The sequence below is a fragment of the Dipteris shenzhenensis genome, chromosome 12 (genome assembly GCF_047967505.1).
Source record: "Dipteris shenzhenensis isolate YYH24624 ecotype China chromosome 12, Dip_SZ_1.0, whole genome shotgun sequence".
In the NCBI taxonomy this organism is placed as follows: domain Eukaryota; kingdom Viridiplantae; phylum Streptophyta; class Polypodiopsida; order Gleicheniales; family Dipteridaceae; genus Dipteris; species Dipteris shenzhenensis.
In genome coordinates this window covers 3,820,215-3,833,661 of record NC_141607.1, presented here as the reverse complement: position 1 = coordinate 3,833,661, position 13,447 = coordinate 3,820,215, and the positions used below count along the sequence as shown (strand labels likewise).

Here is a 13,447-nt window from a genome sequence, read left to right as displayed (position 1 = left end):
TCCTCAGGTTTGATATGAACATCTCTTGGCTTGATACTTCAATCATTTGATTCAATTTGCTTCTAACATTTGTTTATTTATTGCTGCAAAACGGTTATATCTCACTTTCCTAGATTAGTACAGAATCATGTGTGTATGCTCGATTCTCTCCTTTTAGTTGTACTTAGTGATACCAAGAAGACAGTAGATGATGTTTGTTCAATGCTACAACCTTTAGACTTGGATGGCATGCTAGTCATCTTTATGCAATATCTTAATAGAAACATGAGTCTTTGAATATTTTTATCTTATTTGTGTTGACTAATGATAGTATTTTTTTAACTTATGTTAAATGTTACAATACATTAGGATATTTACTTATGATATTTATTCAATTTGTATTATTATTGTATTAGTAATTCTAAAAAAATAAATTGTATTAGCAATTCTAATATGATCTGCTCATCCCTACCAGGCTTGTTGCAGAGAATACAAAACTATTACAAGCCACAGAGCTCAAGATCACACTAGAAGATCTCATCATTAGTATCTCTTATCTTCTCAACAATCCAATCTTCCACAAACTCCACGTCCATATCCTCAACATAATTACAATGAAGGAAGAAATTCAAGCAGTCATGATGGACAAGCCACAGAGGCAGAGATCACACTAGAAGATATCATTAGTATCTCTTATCTTCTCAACAATCCAATCTTCCACGGACTCCACTTCCGTATCCTCAACATAATTACAATGAGGAAGAAATTTAAGCAGTCACAGATTGTTTCTTTATAATCTCTTTGGGAAGCCTTTATTATTCTTTCAGCATCCCGATCAAATCGACCATACCGAGTGCTTCGATAACGTAGGTTGCTTAAGAAGTCCAAGAGATCTTGTCATGCTTTTATAATACAGTGTAAAATTCTTTTGCTCTCTACTATCTTCTGAGTCTCCTCCCTCTCTATCTGCCTCTGTGCATCAAATTCCTCTCTCTCCATCCGTGTCAGTGGAGAGTCTTGTTAAATTCTTGCATCTCTCCTTGCTCCTTGGTCAGCAACCCATTGTTTGAGACTGTCGATTCCAGACTCCACATCTCTGACGATGCCAAGGACATCCATGGTGGGTGGAGAGATGATAAATTAAGAGTGATAAACGAAGAATGTGCTTGTAGAAGGACTAGGATGGACGAAAGAAGGGAGTCTAATTATATTATTCTTGTCTTCAATCACTTTATTTCATAGATTTTCAATGTACTCACTGTCTTACATGTCTTACATGTCTCGCATTATGGTCTTGCATCCCATCATTTTATTTTATAGATTTCACTGTACTTACTATCTTACATGTCTCACATGTCTCGCATTACAGTCTTGCATCTGTTACTTCAGACAATCTAGTCATCTCAGCCTCTACCAATTCTTTATTCTAAATCTTTCATCTCACATTATGAGTCTACAATTCTATAAATCCCTTAGTAGTCTTCAACTTCTATATCTCACCCACAACACACACTTCTTCCACTTTGCTCTTCTTACCTTACTCCTCTCCTTAAGCTTACTTCTTCCATGTTGCCCGTAGCCTTACCTCCTCTCCTCTAGCATACTCCTTCCATCTTGCCTTACCTCCTCTAGTTACCTTCCTAGCTCTCGTTACCTTCCTCCTCTCATTTCCATGGATCTTTAAGAAGTAATCAATTCTGTCGAGCAAGCCATTAGCAGCACCAAACTATGGATTGCCGAGAACCAAGGAAAGAGAGAGGAGAGAAAGCAAAATCTAGCTCCGTTATCCCAGTACGAGAAGGATGACTTTGCTTGTCAGAAGGGCTTAGAGAAGGAGGAGAAAAGAAAAATAAGTATGGCTACTAGTGAAATAGATAAATTGCAGTCAATAGGAGAGAGCTAACAGACTTTCAAGTGAGATATCTTCATGTGTGGCTCATTATGGAAGATTTCCACCCTAGGAAGCGCAAGCCATTAAGAATAAACAAAGTGTTATGCAGGAGAAATTTCATCAATCCTTACTTCTCTTTTGTAATTTTAACTACATCGATGAGGATGAGATGAGCTCATCTCTTGAATGGGTTGAATTTAGGCTAGAGAGAGAAAATAGATTTGCCTTCCAGTGAGAGGCTCATTGTAACTTTTCGTGTTTTTCAACACCTTTATAAATTGCTACTTCCACTTGTAACTTTTGAAAGTGTTTCCTAAACACTATTATAAATATTAAGAGAGTTTACAATTGCTGAATCTTATTTTTTTGTGTAACTTATCTCAGGCTTATTGTAGCTTTTGGTGTTTGTCAACACCTTTATAAATATGGTGAGAGTTTCCTTAATACTGTAACTTTTGAAAGTGTCTATTAACACCATTAAATATTAAGAGAGTTTACAAGTGCTGATGGATTCTTCCATTCATCCATGGGCTTCTTCTTTCTTTCATTAAGGGGCTGTATCTTCCCTTCATCAAAGAGAGCCTTTATCTCAAATTCAAGTTCAAAATGTGTAGATTAGTTTAGATACCAAGTTTGTCAAATCCCATTGAGAAATGCATAAGTTACCAATTGCCATATGCAATGTATTCCTTGAACTTCACAAAAAATGGCCACACCCAATCATGCATTGGCTCACCAATAAGACATTCATATACACACATGCATGCATGTGCACGCGCATGTGCGCGCGCGCGCACACACACACACACACACACACACACACACACACATTTATAGGATAGATTTGGGACTATTTTAAGCCCTAATCTATAATTAAAAATTATAGTACATTGTCATTGTCGATATAATTATTGAAAAGGTCTAGGCTTTGACTACAATAGCATTGATATAACCATCAATAATTAGATTCCATTGAAATAACCGTTGCAAATAATGCAAATGGTTGCAATCATGGGAAAGGGAAGAGGGAGAGCGAGAAGAAAAGTGAAAGGATGTATTGATAAGAGGACACAAAACCAAAGACTCTAGTGAAGTTATCTAGGAAAATGGGAAAGGGGATTGGAATTTGTAGGAGTATGAGTGGGGGAGAGGAAATGGAAAAGGGGGGGGGGGGGGGGGGAGAGAGAGAGAGCACAATATGCTTCATGAATATTTATATCATAAGATTGTACTAGTGACTAAAAGCAATAAAAAAATCATTAGCTACAAAATAGATAATGTATTGGCACAACAAGAATCTTAAATTGATAGCTTTTATATACACATTATGATACCACTCTAGATGATTGAGTCAAAATATTCAAGAATATATTCACTTATGACTAAGGGCTTGAACATGATGTCCTTTGCCTCTAGTGGAGCAAGCTAAACCTTAAAGTCACAATTTATTATGTAGACATGTGTTTTCCTCTCTTGAGCTTAAGGTAGACTCATAAGACTATTTCTTAAAAATAGAAGGAGCACAAAAAGCCATTACATGTGACTACAAAATTCTCACAAATGTATGGTAATACAATTGTTCAACAAGGTAGTACTCAAATTTAAAACATTGTCTGGTATGCTTGAAAATAAAAATGATTTCAATGAGCTATTGATTTAGCAATTAACAAGACTACTTATTAGCCTAGTGTGTTGCATTGTAAGTCACGTTTCATAAATAAGCATCTTTATATACTACATATAAGAGCCACAAAGTGTCATATATTAACAATACTAAAGTTCTATTATAGGTAAAAGTCACCACATCACAATAAAGGATACAAATAAAAGAGAGTAAGTACTCTTAAGTTAAATTATCAAAGCAAGTTGTGCATTAAATCTCACTTTTATAGTTTTGAATTATCCCATATATAAGTATTCTACACATAACTTCTTTTTATTAGTATCATTTGTTCATAATTAGAGGCACTCTATAAGTGTTGTTCTACATAAAATTAGGTCCCCTAAAAACTCATGCTACTCATATTGAAGACACATACAAAGTATGGTTGCATTTGTAACTTATTAGACATGTTAAAGAATGTGCAAACGATCAAAATTTGCCTCACTATCAAGCATTTTGCTAGAATTACATTTGAGGTCATAGATCATAATAAGTATGATTATCTAGATCCAAAGCAATCTATAAATATATGTTATAGTTATCCATAGAGTCTAAAACTTACAAACTCTAAAAAAACTCATTCTCATTAAGAAGTATGGCCATTTGGTCTAAAAACTGAGAAAACAGCTTGGAGTTTTGGTGTTATGTTCATCTTAAAATTTTAGGCGCAACTCAAAGTAATAGGTGTGACTTCCAATCCATAATAATTCCTAGGTTTCTTTAGCACATAAGCTATTATTGAAAATGATCAAAACCCCAAAATACCTTATCAATGCTTTTGAAAAATTATAGGAAGTGGCTAAGTTAATAGGACATAAAAGTGTCCTAGGACATTTTTATGTCCTTCTACCAAACTAGTGTTAAAGGGGCCTCTCTAGAAATCCATGTGCAATTTGGCAAAGAAGCATCATACAAATTCCAAAGGGATATTTAAAGTCACATTTATGGGCCCAGTAGAAAAATTGTGTGCCACTAGGGAAAGAAAAGTCCCATACTCAAGCATCACATGATTGTGACATATTGAAAAAAAGTGTTATGCTATATTGATAATAAAGCACATTAAGATATAAATAAATGGAAACCAAAAAACACAAACACTACCCATTAAATTGATCAACCCACATTTTCAACCACAGAAGACTTTTTGCTTAGTGCTTTAAAAAACGAATGTCTCTTTATTAAGACTCGCTTTGCCATATCAAGACAAGGACAATGCAACAAGGCTTTGCTATACTAAGACAGGGACAATACCAAGACTTGCTTCGCCATGAACTAAGACAAGGACAATGCAATAAGAGGCTCTGATTATTTGATCCTTTGTTAAGCTGATTTAACTGTTGTCATTGAGCTTGTGGACATGATTTAATTGAGGGAATTACAACGACATTATGCTTGTCATGCATGCAATCATTGCGATTCTGAGTTTACAAAAGGTAGGGTAACAATGATGTGATTGTTAGCCCTTTGTGACCCTCGTAGGTGAGAGAGAGCAACCTCATTGCCATTCATAAGGTAAGGGAGAGCAACCTCTTTTATGAGTATGCAGAATATCATTCATGGGTGATGCATGTATTCTAACAAGTGGCCATGTTTTAGTCTAGTAGCACATCGTTGTACATCATAGATAGCATGGGAGAAGATACAAGTACATTTTCACCGACAAAAGCTATAGATTGCAATCTTGGCCCACTAAGACATGATAAAAGGTCCACTAAGACATGATAAAAGGTTGGACATGAATACTTACCACAATTTTTAAATCGAACTCCAAGTTGGGGTGTAAAGGCATGGCAAGAGTGTAAGAACTCCCATGTGGGTAGAATCTAAGTGCTTTTGGAGTGTATTCCATTTATTTTCATGTCATAGAGTGCTAGCCAATGAAAATATAATAAAATACGATAATCAAAATATGTAAATATCAGAATTAAAATTTTCAGAATATATAATTTGTCGTCGGTTTTGTACACTGGTATTTTGCAACTATAGCCTGTAAAAAGTACATTAAATGTGGGGTTTTGCATACAATCCCATGAAAGGGACGATCCTTTGATGAAAAGGCGTTTAGACAAGAGAACTAATCATAAAGCAGGAAGCGACGACACTGCAACGAATGGGGAGAGCAGCTTGATGAATGAAGACGAAGAAAGTCCGTGAGGGGTCTCGATAACAACAAAGACGCGCAGTTTGTGCTGCCACGCATCTGAACCCTTCCATCCTTGATTGTAGCCACCGCCGATTGACAACCCACCATGCATTTCTTACTAGTTGTTTCACGTGAGTTCTCGTGCCCGCTTGCAAGTTCTTGCATGCTGGCGGCGAGATGCTTGACTTCGGGAGAGCAGCTTTTCCAACCTGGCCAGATTTCCCAGGCGCAACGATTTATTATCCTCTATTCGTCGTATCGTGCGGATTTTCAGTGATGTGCTTCGAGCGTTTTGTGCCTGTCCGAAGCTTCAAAGCTGGCGGAAACAGATTGTGCAGCGCCAAGGCTTAAGCGATCGGCAGGAGATGATCAGCTTGTCAAAATGGTCGATGGCATTGTGGGACGGGACCTTTTGAGGAGGTCGAAGGCTTGGATGGAGGATAAAAAACCGATGGACGTCGCAGGGTCGAGATGGTGGTGGGTCGATTGGCAGTGCAATATAACGCAGGGTGCAAAATGCTGCAGCATGGCAGCGTGGAAGGAATGCATGGGGTAGATCGATCTCATGAGCGTGAGCTGCTGACGATGCTAAGCTAATTGCTGCCAATCGGGTGCGGTAACGGGTTGAAAGGCACAACTTACTAAAGTATGACATAAACGATTCTTGTGGCATAGATGAATTTTTTTATCCAGAGGGGGGTTTGAAGAAGAAGTGCACTGTGGCAGTGGGGGCAGCTGGCCTTTGTTTGTCATGGTGTGCACTGGAGCCAGTACATGATGAACCCACCTCCTCCCTCGTTGCTGCTGCAGCTACTGCTCCAGAACTCCTCCTCCTCCTCCTTCTCCTTGCCTGTGGCGCATCTCTCCTTCTGACACCCCTTGCCTTTTCACGCGTCACTTTCCTCTCCTGCCCTCCAGTTCATCTCCCCTCCTTTACTCCTTACCGGCATCTTTTGCTCCTTCCACTCCACCCGCACTGTTCCTCGCTTCGTCTGCTTCGACTTCACGTAATGTATGCTTTACCCTTCCATCCGTAGTTCGCTTAGGGATCGTTTCTTTTGAACGTAACGGAGGCGGTTGCCACACTCCTGGCCTGTAAGGGTCCGAGGAAATAGCTTTTTATCTCTTTCATTGCAAAGTGGGGAGATAAGAATTAGCTAATTCTTTGTAGACTAGTACAGATTGGTTGCGAGGTTGCGAGACTTCTATCAATCACCGCTCCATCAGTCACGTTACCGCGCCGCGTTTGAGTTTCCTTCTGCTGATTACCTACTTCATGTTCCTGTCAGGTGAATATGGAGTAAAGTTTCTCTCCGCAGCTGCCTTACGGACACAAGAGGCAGCTCAACATTGATCGAACCCCTTTCGCCGGGACGGGAAAACTGCTTGACGAAGACGGCGACGATGAACAATGCTCTGCTGAGAGCTATATCTCACGCCAGATGCCTTGTGTTATACTTGCTTCTCCTTCTGCCCAGTTATGTATCCTCAAAATGCGAGTTTCCAGCAATCTTCAACTTTGGAGACTCCACATCAGACACAGGAGGTATTCACGTTGCATTCCCGTTCATGACTCTGGCGGAGGACTTCCCCTATGGTGAAACTTATTTCCACAGGCCTGTCAACAGATACAGTGACGGACGACTCCTCATCGATTTTATAGGTGAAATTTGTCACAACACCATTCATTCCCTATATGTTTCCCAGTTCTTCCGGCGCACTTGTCTTCTTCCCTTTTAGCCATTGAACAGATTGACGCATTCGGTCTTTAAAAGAAATGCTTCTGATGATGAATCAGCACAAGGCTTGGGAAAAGCTTTCCTCAGCCCGTACCTACAATCCGTCGACTCCAATTTCACTGAAGGCGCCAATTTTGCCTCCTCTGGAGCAACTGCGAAGGATGTCACATTCATTAGCCCTTTTAGTCTGAATATTCAGGTCAACCAGTTCAAAGTTTTCAAGGAACAGGTCGCCCTGGTTCTCGAGCGAAAGGGTATACTCTTCTATCAGCGCATAGCTAGTAAACTCTTCTATCAGTGCATAGCTAGTAATCTGATTTTCTGTCTTCCCCTGATTATTATGCGTTTCAAATAAAAAATCGTTGATTGAAAGTTTGTCCGCAGGTGTCCAAGATTACCTTCCGCGGATGGATGCGTTCGTGGACGGACTCTACATTCTTCAAATAGGTGGGAACGACTTCAGCTACGGGTACATGAATTTGAAGATGAGTGCTGACCAGATCAGAAGCTTGCTTCCAGGAGTAGTGAATTCCATCACTAATGCTGTAAAGGTAACTAGACGGGCTAGTAGAACACCTCTGATCTTCTCAAACTGCTTTGGTGATCTGTGCTACAATTGATATTTGTTCTTATGCAGGAATTATACGAAACAGGAGGGAAGACATTCTGGGTGTTCGACGTGGGACCTCAAGGATGTTTGCCTTTCGTCTTGTCAAAGTATCCATACACAGCCGCAGATCTGGACGAGCACGGCTGTGCGAAGCCTTACAACGATGCGGTGATGTTCTACAACCATCTCTTGAAAGCGCAGCTGGCACTGCTGAGGAAGCAACTGCCGGGAGCAACGGTGGTGTACGTGGACACGTATGACATTCAATACACCATGATTCAGAATGCAAGACGATATGGTAAGCATCGGATTGAGTGAACCGATTATCCTCAGTTTCATGGGAGCGCTTGCTAAGTAGACTAAGAGAAGAGCACGTGGATGCAAAATGCACGAAAACGTGACATTTGCTTGTTGCCTATACATTATTTTTGGTAACCTTAGAGGGCCCCCCCGCGTCAGCCAGTGGTGCTTAGGGAGCCCTACTCGTGCTGCTAGAATGCTGAGCGATGCCACATAGGAATCCCCACACTTTCATGTATGTTATATCAGGTTCCCGAGAGTAAAAGAGAAGATGATGGGAGGGAGTTCATTGTTGATGTCAATGACTCAACTGACTCCCAACTCTAATGGAGACGGTTTAGGATTTGCAATGACTCCTAGGTTTGAATTACAATTCAAGGATCTTGATGTTTTGGTCATAGATGAACTTTGACTCTAGAATAGACGATTGGTTCGCCTCTAGAGTTATGAAGATCCACGTACTAAAAGGTTCTCATGATGCTATATATTAATTTTAAACTATTCTTCTTAGATACCATGTTTATATCTTTGGCTTACTTTAAGAGTTAGATTTTTCTCCATGTGCTAATTCTAAAACGAGAGGAAGGGGAGTTAAGACAAAAAAGCTTAGCCTAGTGGGCACTTTAAATGATAATAAAAGGCATGCATGCATGCATATTTACATAGTCCATATCATACACATGCATAACACGGGTGTAAGATGATAGGATGAACATGCTTGCAAAGCTAGGATTATGTACATGATTTAATTTAGTTTGAATGTAGCTTTTTTTTCGCTAACGCTAAGTTGTGGGTACTCTTGTTGCAGGCTTTGAGTACACAACTCGTGCATGTTGTGGGGTTGGTGGTCGACACAACTATGATTATGGGGTGCAGTGTGGGAGTAGCAATCATGTGCATGGCCAATATCTTACAGCCTTATCTTGTGTGGACCCAACACAATATATTAATTGGGATGGTGTACACCTAACTGACCAAGCGAATCACATCCTTGCTCGCCATATCCTCTCAGGTTCTTATTTCCATCCTAGATTTCCTCTTGTTGAACTTTGCCCTTCGTATCTAGATATTGTCTAAGGTAATATATCAATTGGGATGGTGTACACCTAACTGACCAAGCGAATCACATCCTTGCTCGCCATATCCTCTCAGGTTGTTATTTCCATCCTAGGTTTCCTCTTGTTGAACTTTGCCCTTTGTATCTAGATACTATCTAAGGTCATTCCTTCGTATCTAGATATTGTCTAAGGTCATGCCTTTATACATGTGAGGTAGACTAGTTTTAGAAGAGGCTCGATGTTAATTGTTGTTCAAAGTCATCATCTCTGCTAGACCTCCTTAATTGTATGACCTTTTGAGTGGAAGCTCTTTAATTAGTCCATTTGCCCCTCTTATAACATGTCAATTTCCTTACACAAGAGCACAAGTTAAACCTTTGTGGCACTTTCATCAAGGAGGTGCATGGCTTTGTGCATTGAAAGAGGCAACTTTCATTCTAAATAATTGAAATTAATATCTTCATCCATGTTGAATTTACATGGCTTTGTTTTGACAAATTGATAAGAATAATCCAATTATCTATTTTCTTACAACATTACATACACATACCTTTTCTCTCTCCTCTCTCCTTTTGTGTTTTTGTGCGTTTATGTTAACTATAGGTTAGCCAAGACCATACAATCGCAAATAAGATAGTTCAATTGATTGCATGACATTTGTAAGACAATGTTTTTCATATTCATGGTTTTCTTAAAGTCTATTTAAAATTTTATTAATTGACAAAAGTTACCTTTAGCTCAACATAAAAAAATTAAACAAATGTATCATAGAGAGATCATACACAAGTATTATCTATTGCTTTTTATGCTATGTACAAGTTTAAACACAATTTGAGAACATTTGTAAGCAATATTTTCAAAAGAGTTGATTAAATTTGTACATTGCAAAGAAGATTCATATTTTTGTAGCCCACCATGTGGAAAACATCCATTATTGGTAGAGCTTATAATCTTAATGCCTTATGTTGACTAGGCATCCATATGTCTAATATGCCACATTCCCAAATATCGTCAATGCTAAAACAATGCATGGTGAGTGTGGCACGAATATTCTAAGCATAAAATCTAGGAATTATTTTAGTCTTTAAGAGCAAATGTTTTAAGGGGAATGGGTTGATAATAATTTTCATATATATAGTCTTGTAATACTTTGCTAGAAGATAATCCCTCACATATTACATATTAGAGAGCATTGCCTCACATGTGAGTCCTATACGAGTTGAACAATGATGTTGGTGATAATATTTGACCTATTTTGCCCCAAAAATGAGAGATTATATTTGGCCTACAAAGATTCATTTAGTCTTCTCAATGAAGTCAAAGTACAAAGAGTTATTTGACCTTCTCAACAAAGCTAAATCATGTAAAGACAATGAGAATTGAATGAGATTTGGATGACATGTAATCTTACAAGCATCTTGGAGTTCCAAAGGCAGGAATCCCAATTGGACATTGTAGGCATTTGGACTAGGTTTCAAAAGGAAAAAGTCATGAGTTAGACCTAGATGAAAGGTAACCCTATCGACAAGCTAGATGACAAATAAGAGTATCGATTTGGGCTCGACTCACTAGTTGGTAAATAGGAGGAATAACTCTTGACGGATTTGAGACATTTATTATGGATTGACACCACTATCATTTATAGGTTGCTTGGTAAGTAGGAACCTTGAGAGTCATAAAGGAAGCATAGCTACATGTCAAATTTGATGATGCTAACGTTGCTAAAGACATAGCATAATGGGTTAAAATATGCAACAATGTTTCTTTGTCAGGCCTTGTCAAACCTTCCACTTACAAATAATTTTATTCGCTTCACACCACAAAAGAGGGAAGCTTTTTCCTTCATCACATTCTTGTATGTCATTGCTAATCGTATTCCAATCCCAAATAAAGACATTGCCTTCCTTAAGAATGCCAAACATCCATGATGAAGCTATATACATTTTCTAGCATCACATCTTTTAACACCTACCAATTGATGATCCATTGTGAAGTCTACAATAGCACAAGATTTAAGTCTAAAATAATATACACATCTTGGTCAATCTACTTGGTACAAAAAGACACTTGCATGTGTAATTCTAATAAATGTTAGATTCCATACACCATTTCAATAAAGAATTTTATATACGCAAAATATATTCTCAAATTAATTATACATTGTGATCATTTTTATAGTAGTTAGATATGTATTAATCCAAGCTAACAAATGTGACAAATTTCCTTTTATTATAAAGTAATATATGCAAGCTTCAATGAAAAAATTCCAAGCATTGGAGCCAAAGATTCTCAAAATTCAAGTATGATGTAGAAAAAAAAAAAAGCAACTTTGTATTGATGTTACAATGAGGATCCTCTCTTCTCCAAAGACATTCATTCAAACTACCAAATGAAGTACTTTTCCTCTACATCCAATTCTACTCTGTTTGGAAAAAAACATAAGGCTTAATAAATAAGAAACTTAAACTTTCCTCCTCGTCACTGGGCTACAATGTCTTCCTCTCTTCTTTTTGCTTTGATTCAAATTCTCTAGTAACATCTGCAACATTTTCAATAGACGTTATATACATTACATCAACTTCACTCATGCTTATGTGTTCTTGCATTTGAGCATTTATATAACTTGTTGCCTTTTATAATTCCAGCATAATTGATACCCTCCTTAGATTCATTGAGATCTTTCCCCACCGTATTGTGGTAAAACCTTTTCACATCTGGCAAATTCTAAACCTTTTTACAAATATGCCTGCAACAATGTTTTCTCCATGGTATTCTTGGTTATAAAAACCATTTTTTAGAGCCTCACCCATAGCATAGCCACTTGTATATGCATCTTAGACACATTTCCTTGAACAACCAAAGGATTCAACCACCATTATTCAACATGAACAATCTTTTTCAAACTTAGTCGAATTGCCTTTATGCATTTGCAACTCTCAAAATGGATAAGCCTCTTGAATTGCTTGGTCGTGTTTTTATTTCTAGGGATCTTGTTCAAAATGCCTTCAAGGTCACTAGTTGACTCCACCCCCTCATGAATAAGAGAAGACCGTGTACTTGAAACAACATGGTTATTTCAATCCTTACGCCCCTCTTCCTTTCATTCTTCGGATCAAAAGTCTCCATGGTTGTTTGCTTCTTTCCACTATTCTAGAAATGCAATAAATGCAACTCATCATGCACCATGCTAGGAAGAGCTTGTGGATTTTGCTTTGTCACATTAACAATGTCTCTCACAAACGTGGTATTACACCTATGTATACCATCATATTTGTCTTTTGTTGCACCATATTTTACTAAAATATCATCATAAGATGTTTTACACCCAACATATTGGCTATGAACTCAATAATTGCTCCTTGTGTGAGCGGTCATGCTTCATTTTTGTAGCCACATACTCCATCCATCATTTGCATATCCTTCAATCTTTTAGTTACTCTATTCTAAATCATGTCTACAACAACTGAAAAGATTTCAACCCTTGGATATAATGGAATATTCTTTCTCTTAGAGTTGTGTTTCATTCACTTCCACTTTAGTGCACTCTCCATGTCCTTAAATTTTCCCTACACATCTTTTGCCATTTTGTTTGCAACTTAACCTTGAATGTATAGGTCCATACACTTCATCCACTTGTTAAGAGTGTCCTTTGAGCACACTATCACATGTATATCATGCTACATACACATACCCATTAAGGTATGTGTAATGGCTTCATTAATTTCTACACAAAAGAAGTGTGCCATTTAAAACCATTGCATGCCAAACATATTTTTATTGAAATAAATTAAAGATATAACACGCCAATCAATGCCAACTACCTTCCACTTTGTATTCATAAGATATTACAAAGGGGACAATCACATAATACAATTGGGATGGAGAAAATTACGTGCATGCTCAAGGGATACAAATGTGAGGACCTATTGCGAAGAAGTCTCCCTCGTAGTACATTGAGGCACCACCATTACCTCATGACTCAACCTTGCATAAAGTTATCGGTAGTGGATAACACACATGATGTACCTAAATATGCTTCCACCTCTCCTTGGGTTTTTACTGGC

General features: G+C 38.1%; 1 protein-coding gene across 3 annotated transcripts; it reads left to right on the top strand.

Annotated features, from left to right (window-relative positions):
- The first annotated feature begins 6,443 nt into the window (after window positions 1-6,443).
- On the top strand, window positions 6,444-9,868 carry LOC147895698 (GDSL esterase/lipase At4g01130-like). 3 transcript variants are annotated; one of them, XM_087383165.1, is made up of 6 exons: window positions 6,444-6,683; window positions 6,966-7,339; window positions 7,475-7,669; window positions 7,800-7,966; window positions 8,053-8,323; window positions 9,134-9,868. In XM_087383165.1, the coding sequence occupies exons 2-6, from the start codon at window positions 7,081-7,083 to the stop codon at window positions 9,400-9,402; spliced, it is 1,161 nt and encodes a 386-aa protein (XP_087239291.1). In that variant the 5' UTR covers window positions 6,444-6,683; window positions 6,966-7,080; the 3' UTR covers window positions 9,403-9,868. The 3 variants fall into 3 exon arrangements, with proteins under 3 accessions (XP_087239291.1, XP_087239290.1, XP_087239292.1); XM_087383164.1 differs by having other exon boundaries at window positions 6,444-6,688; XM_087383166.1 differs by having other exon boundaries at window positions 6,444-6,771.
- The last annotated feature ends 3,579 nt before the right edge of the window (window positions 9,869-13,447 follow it).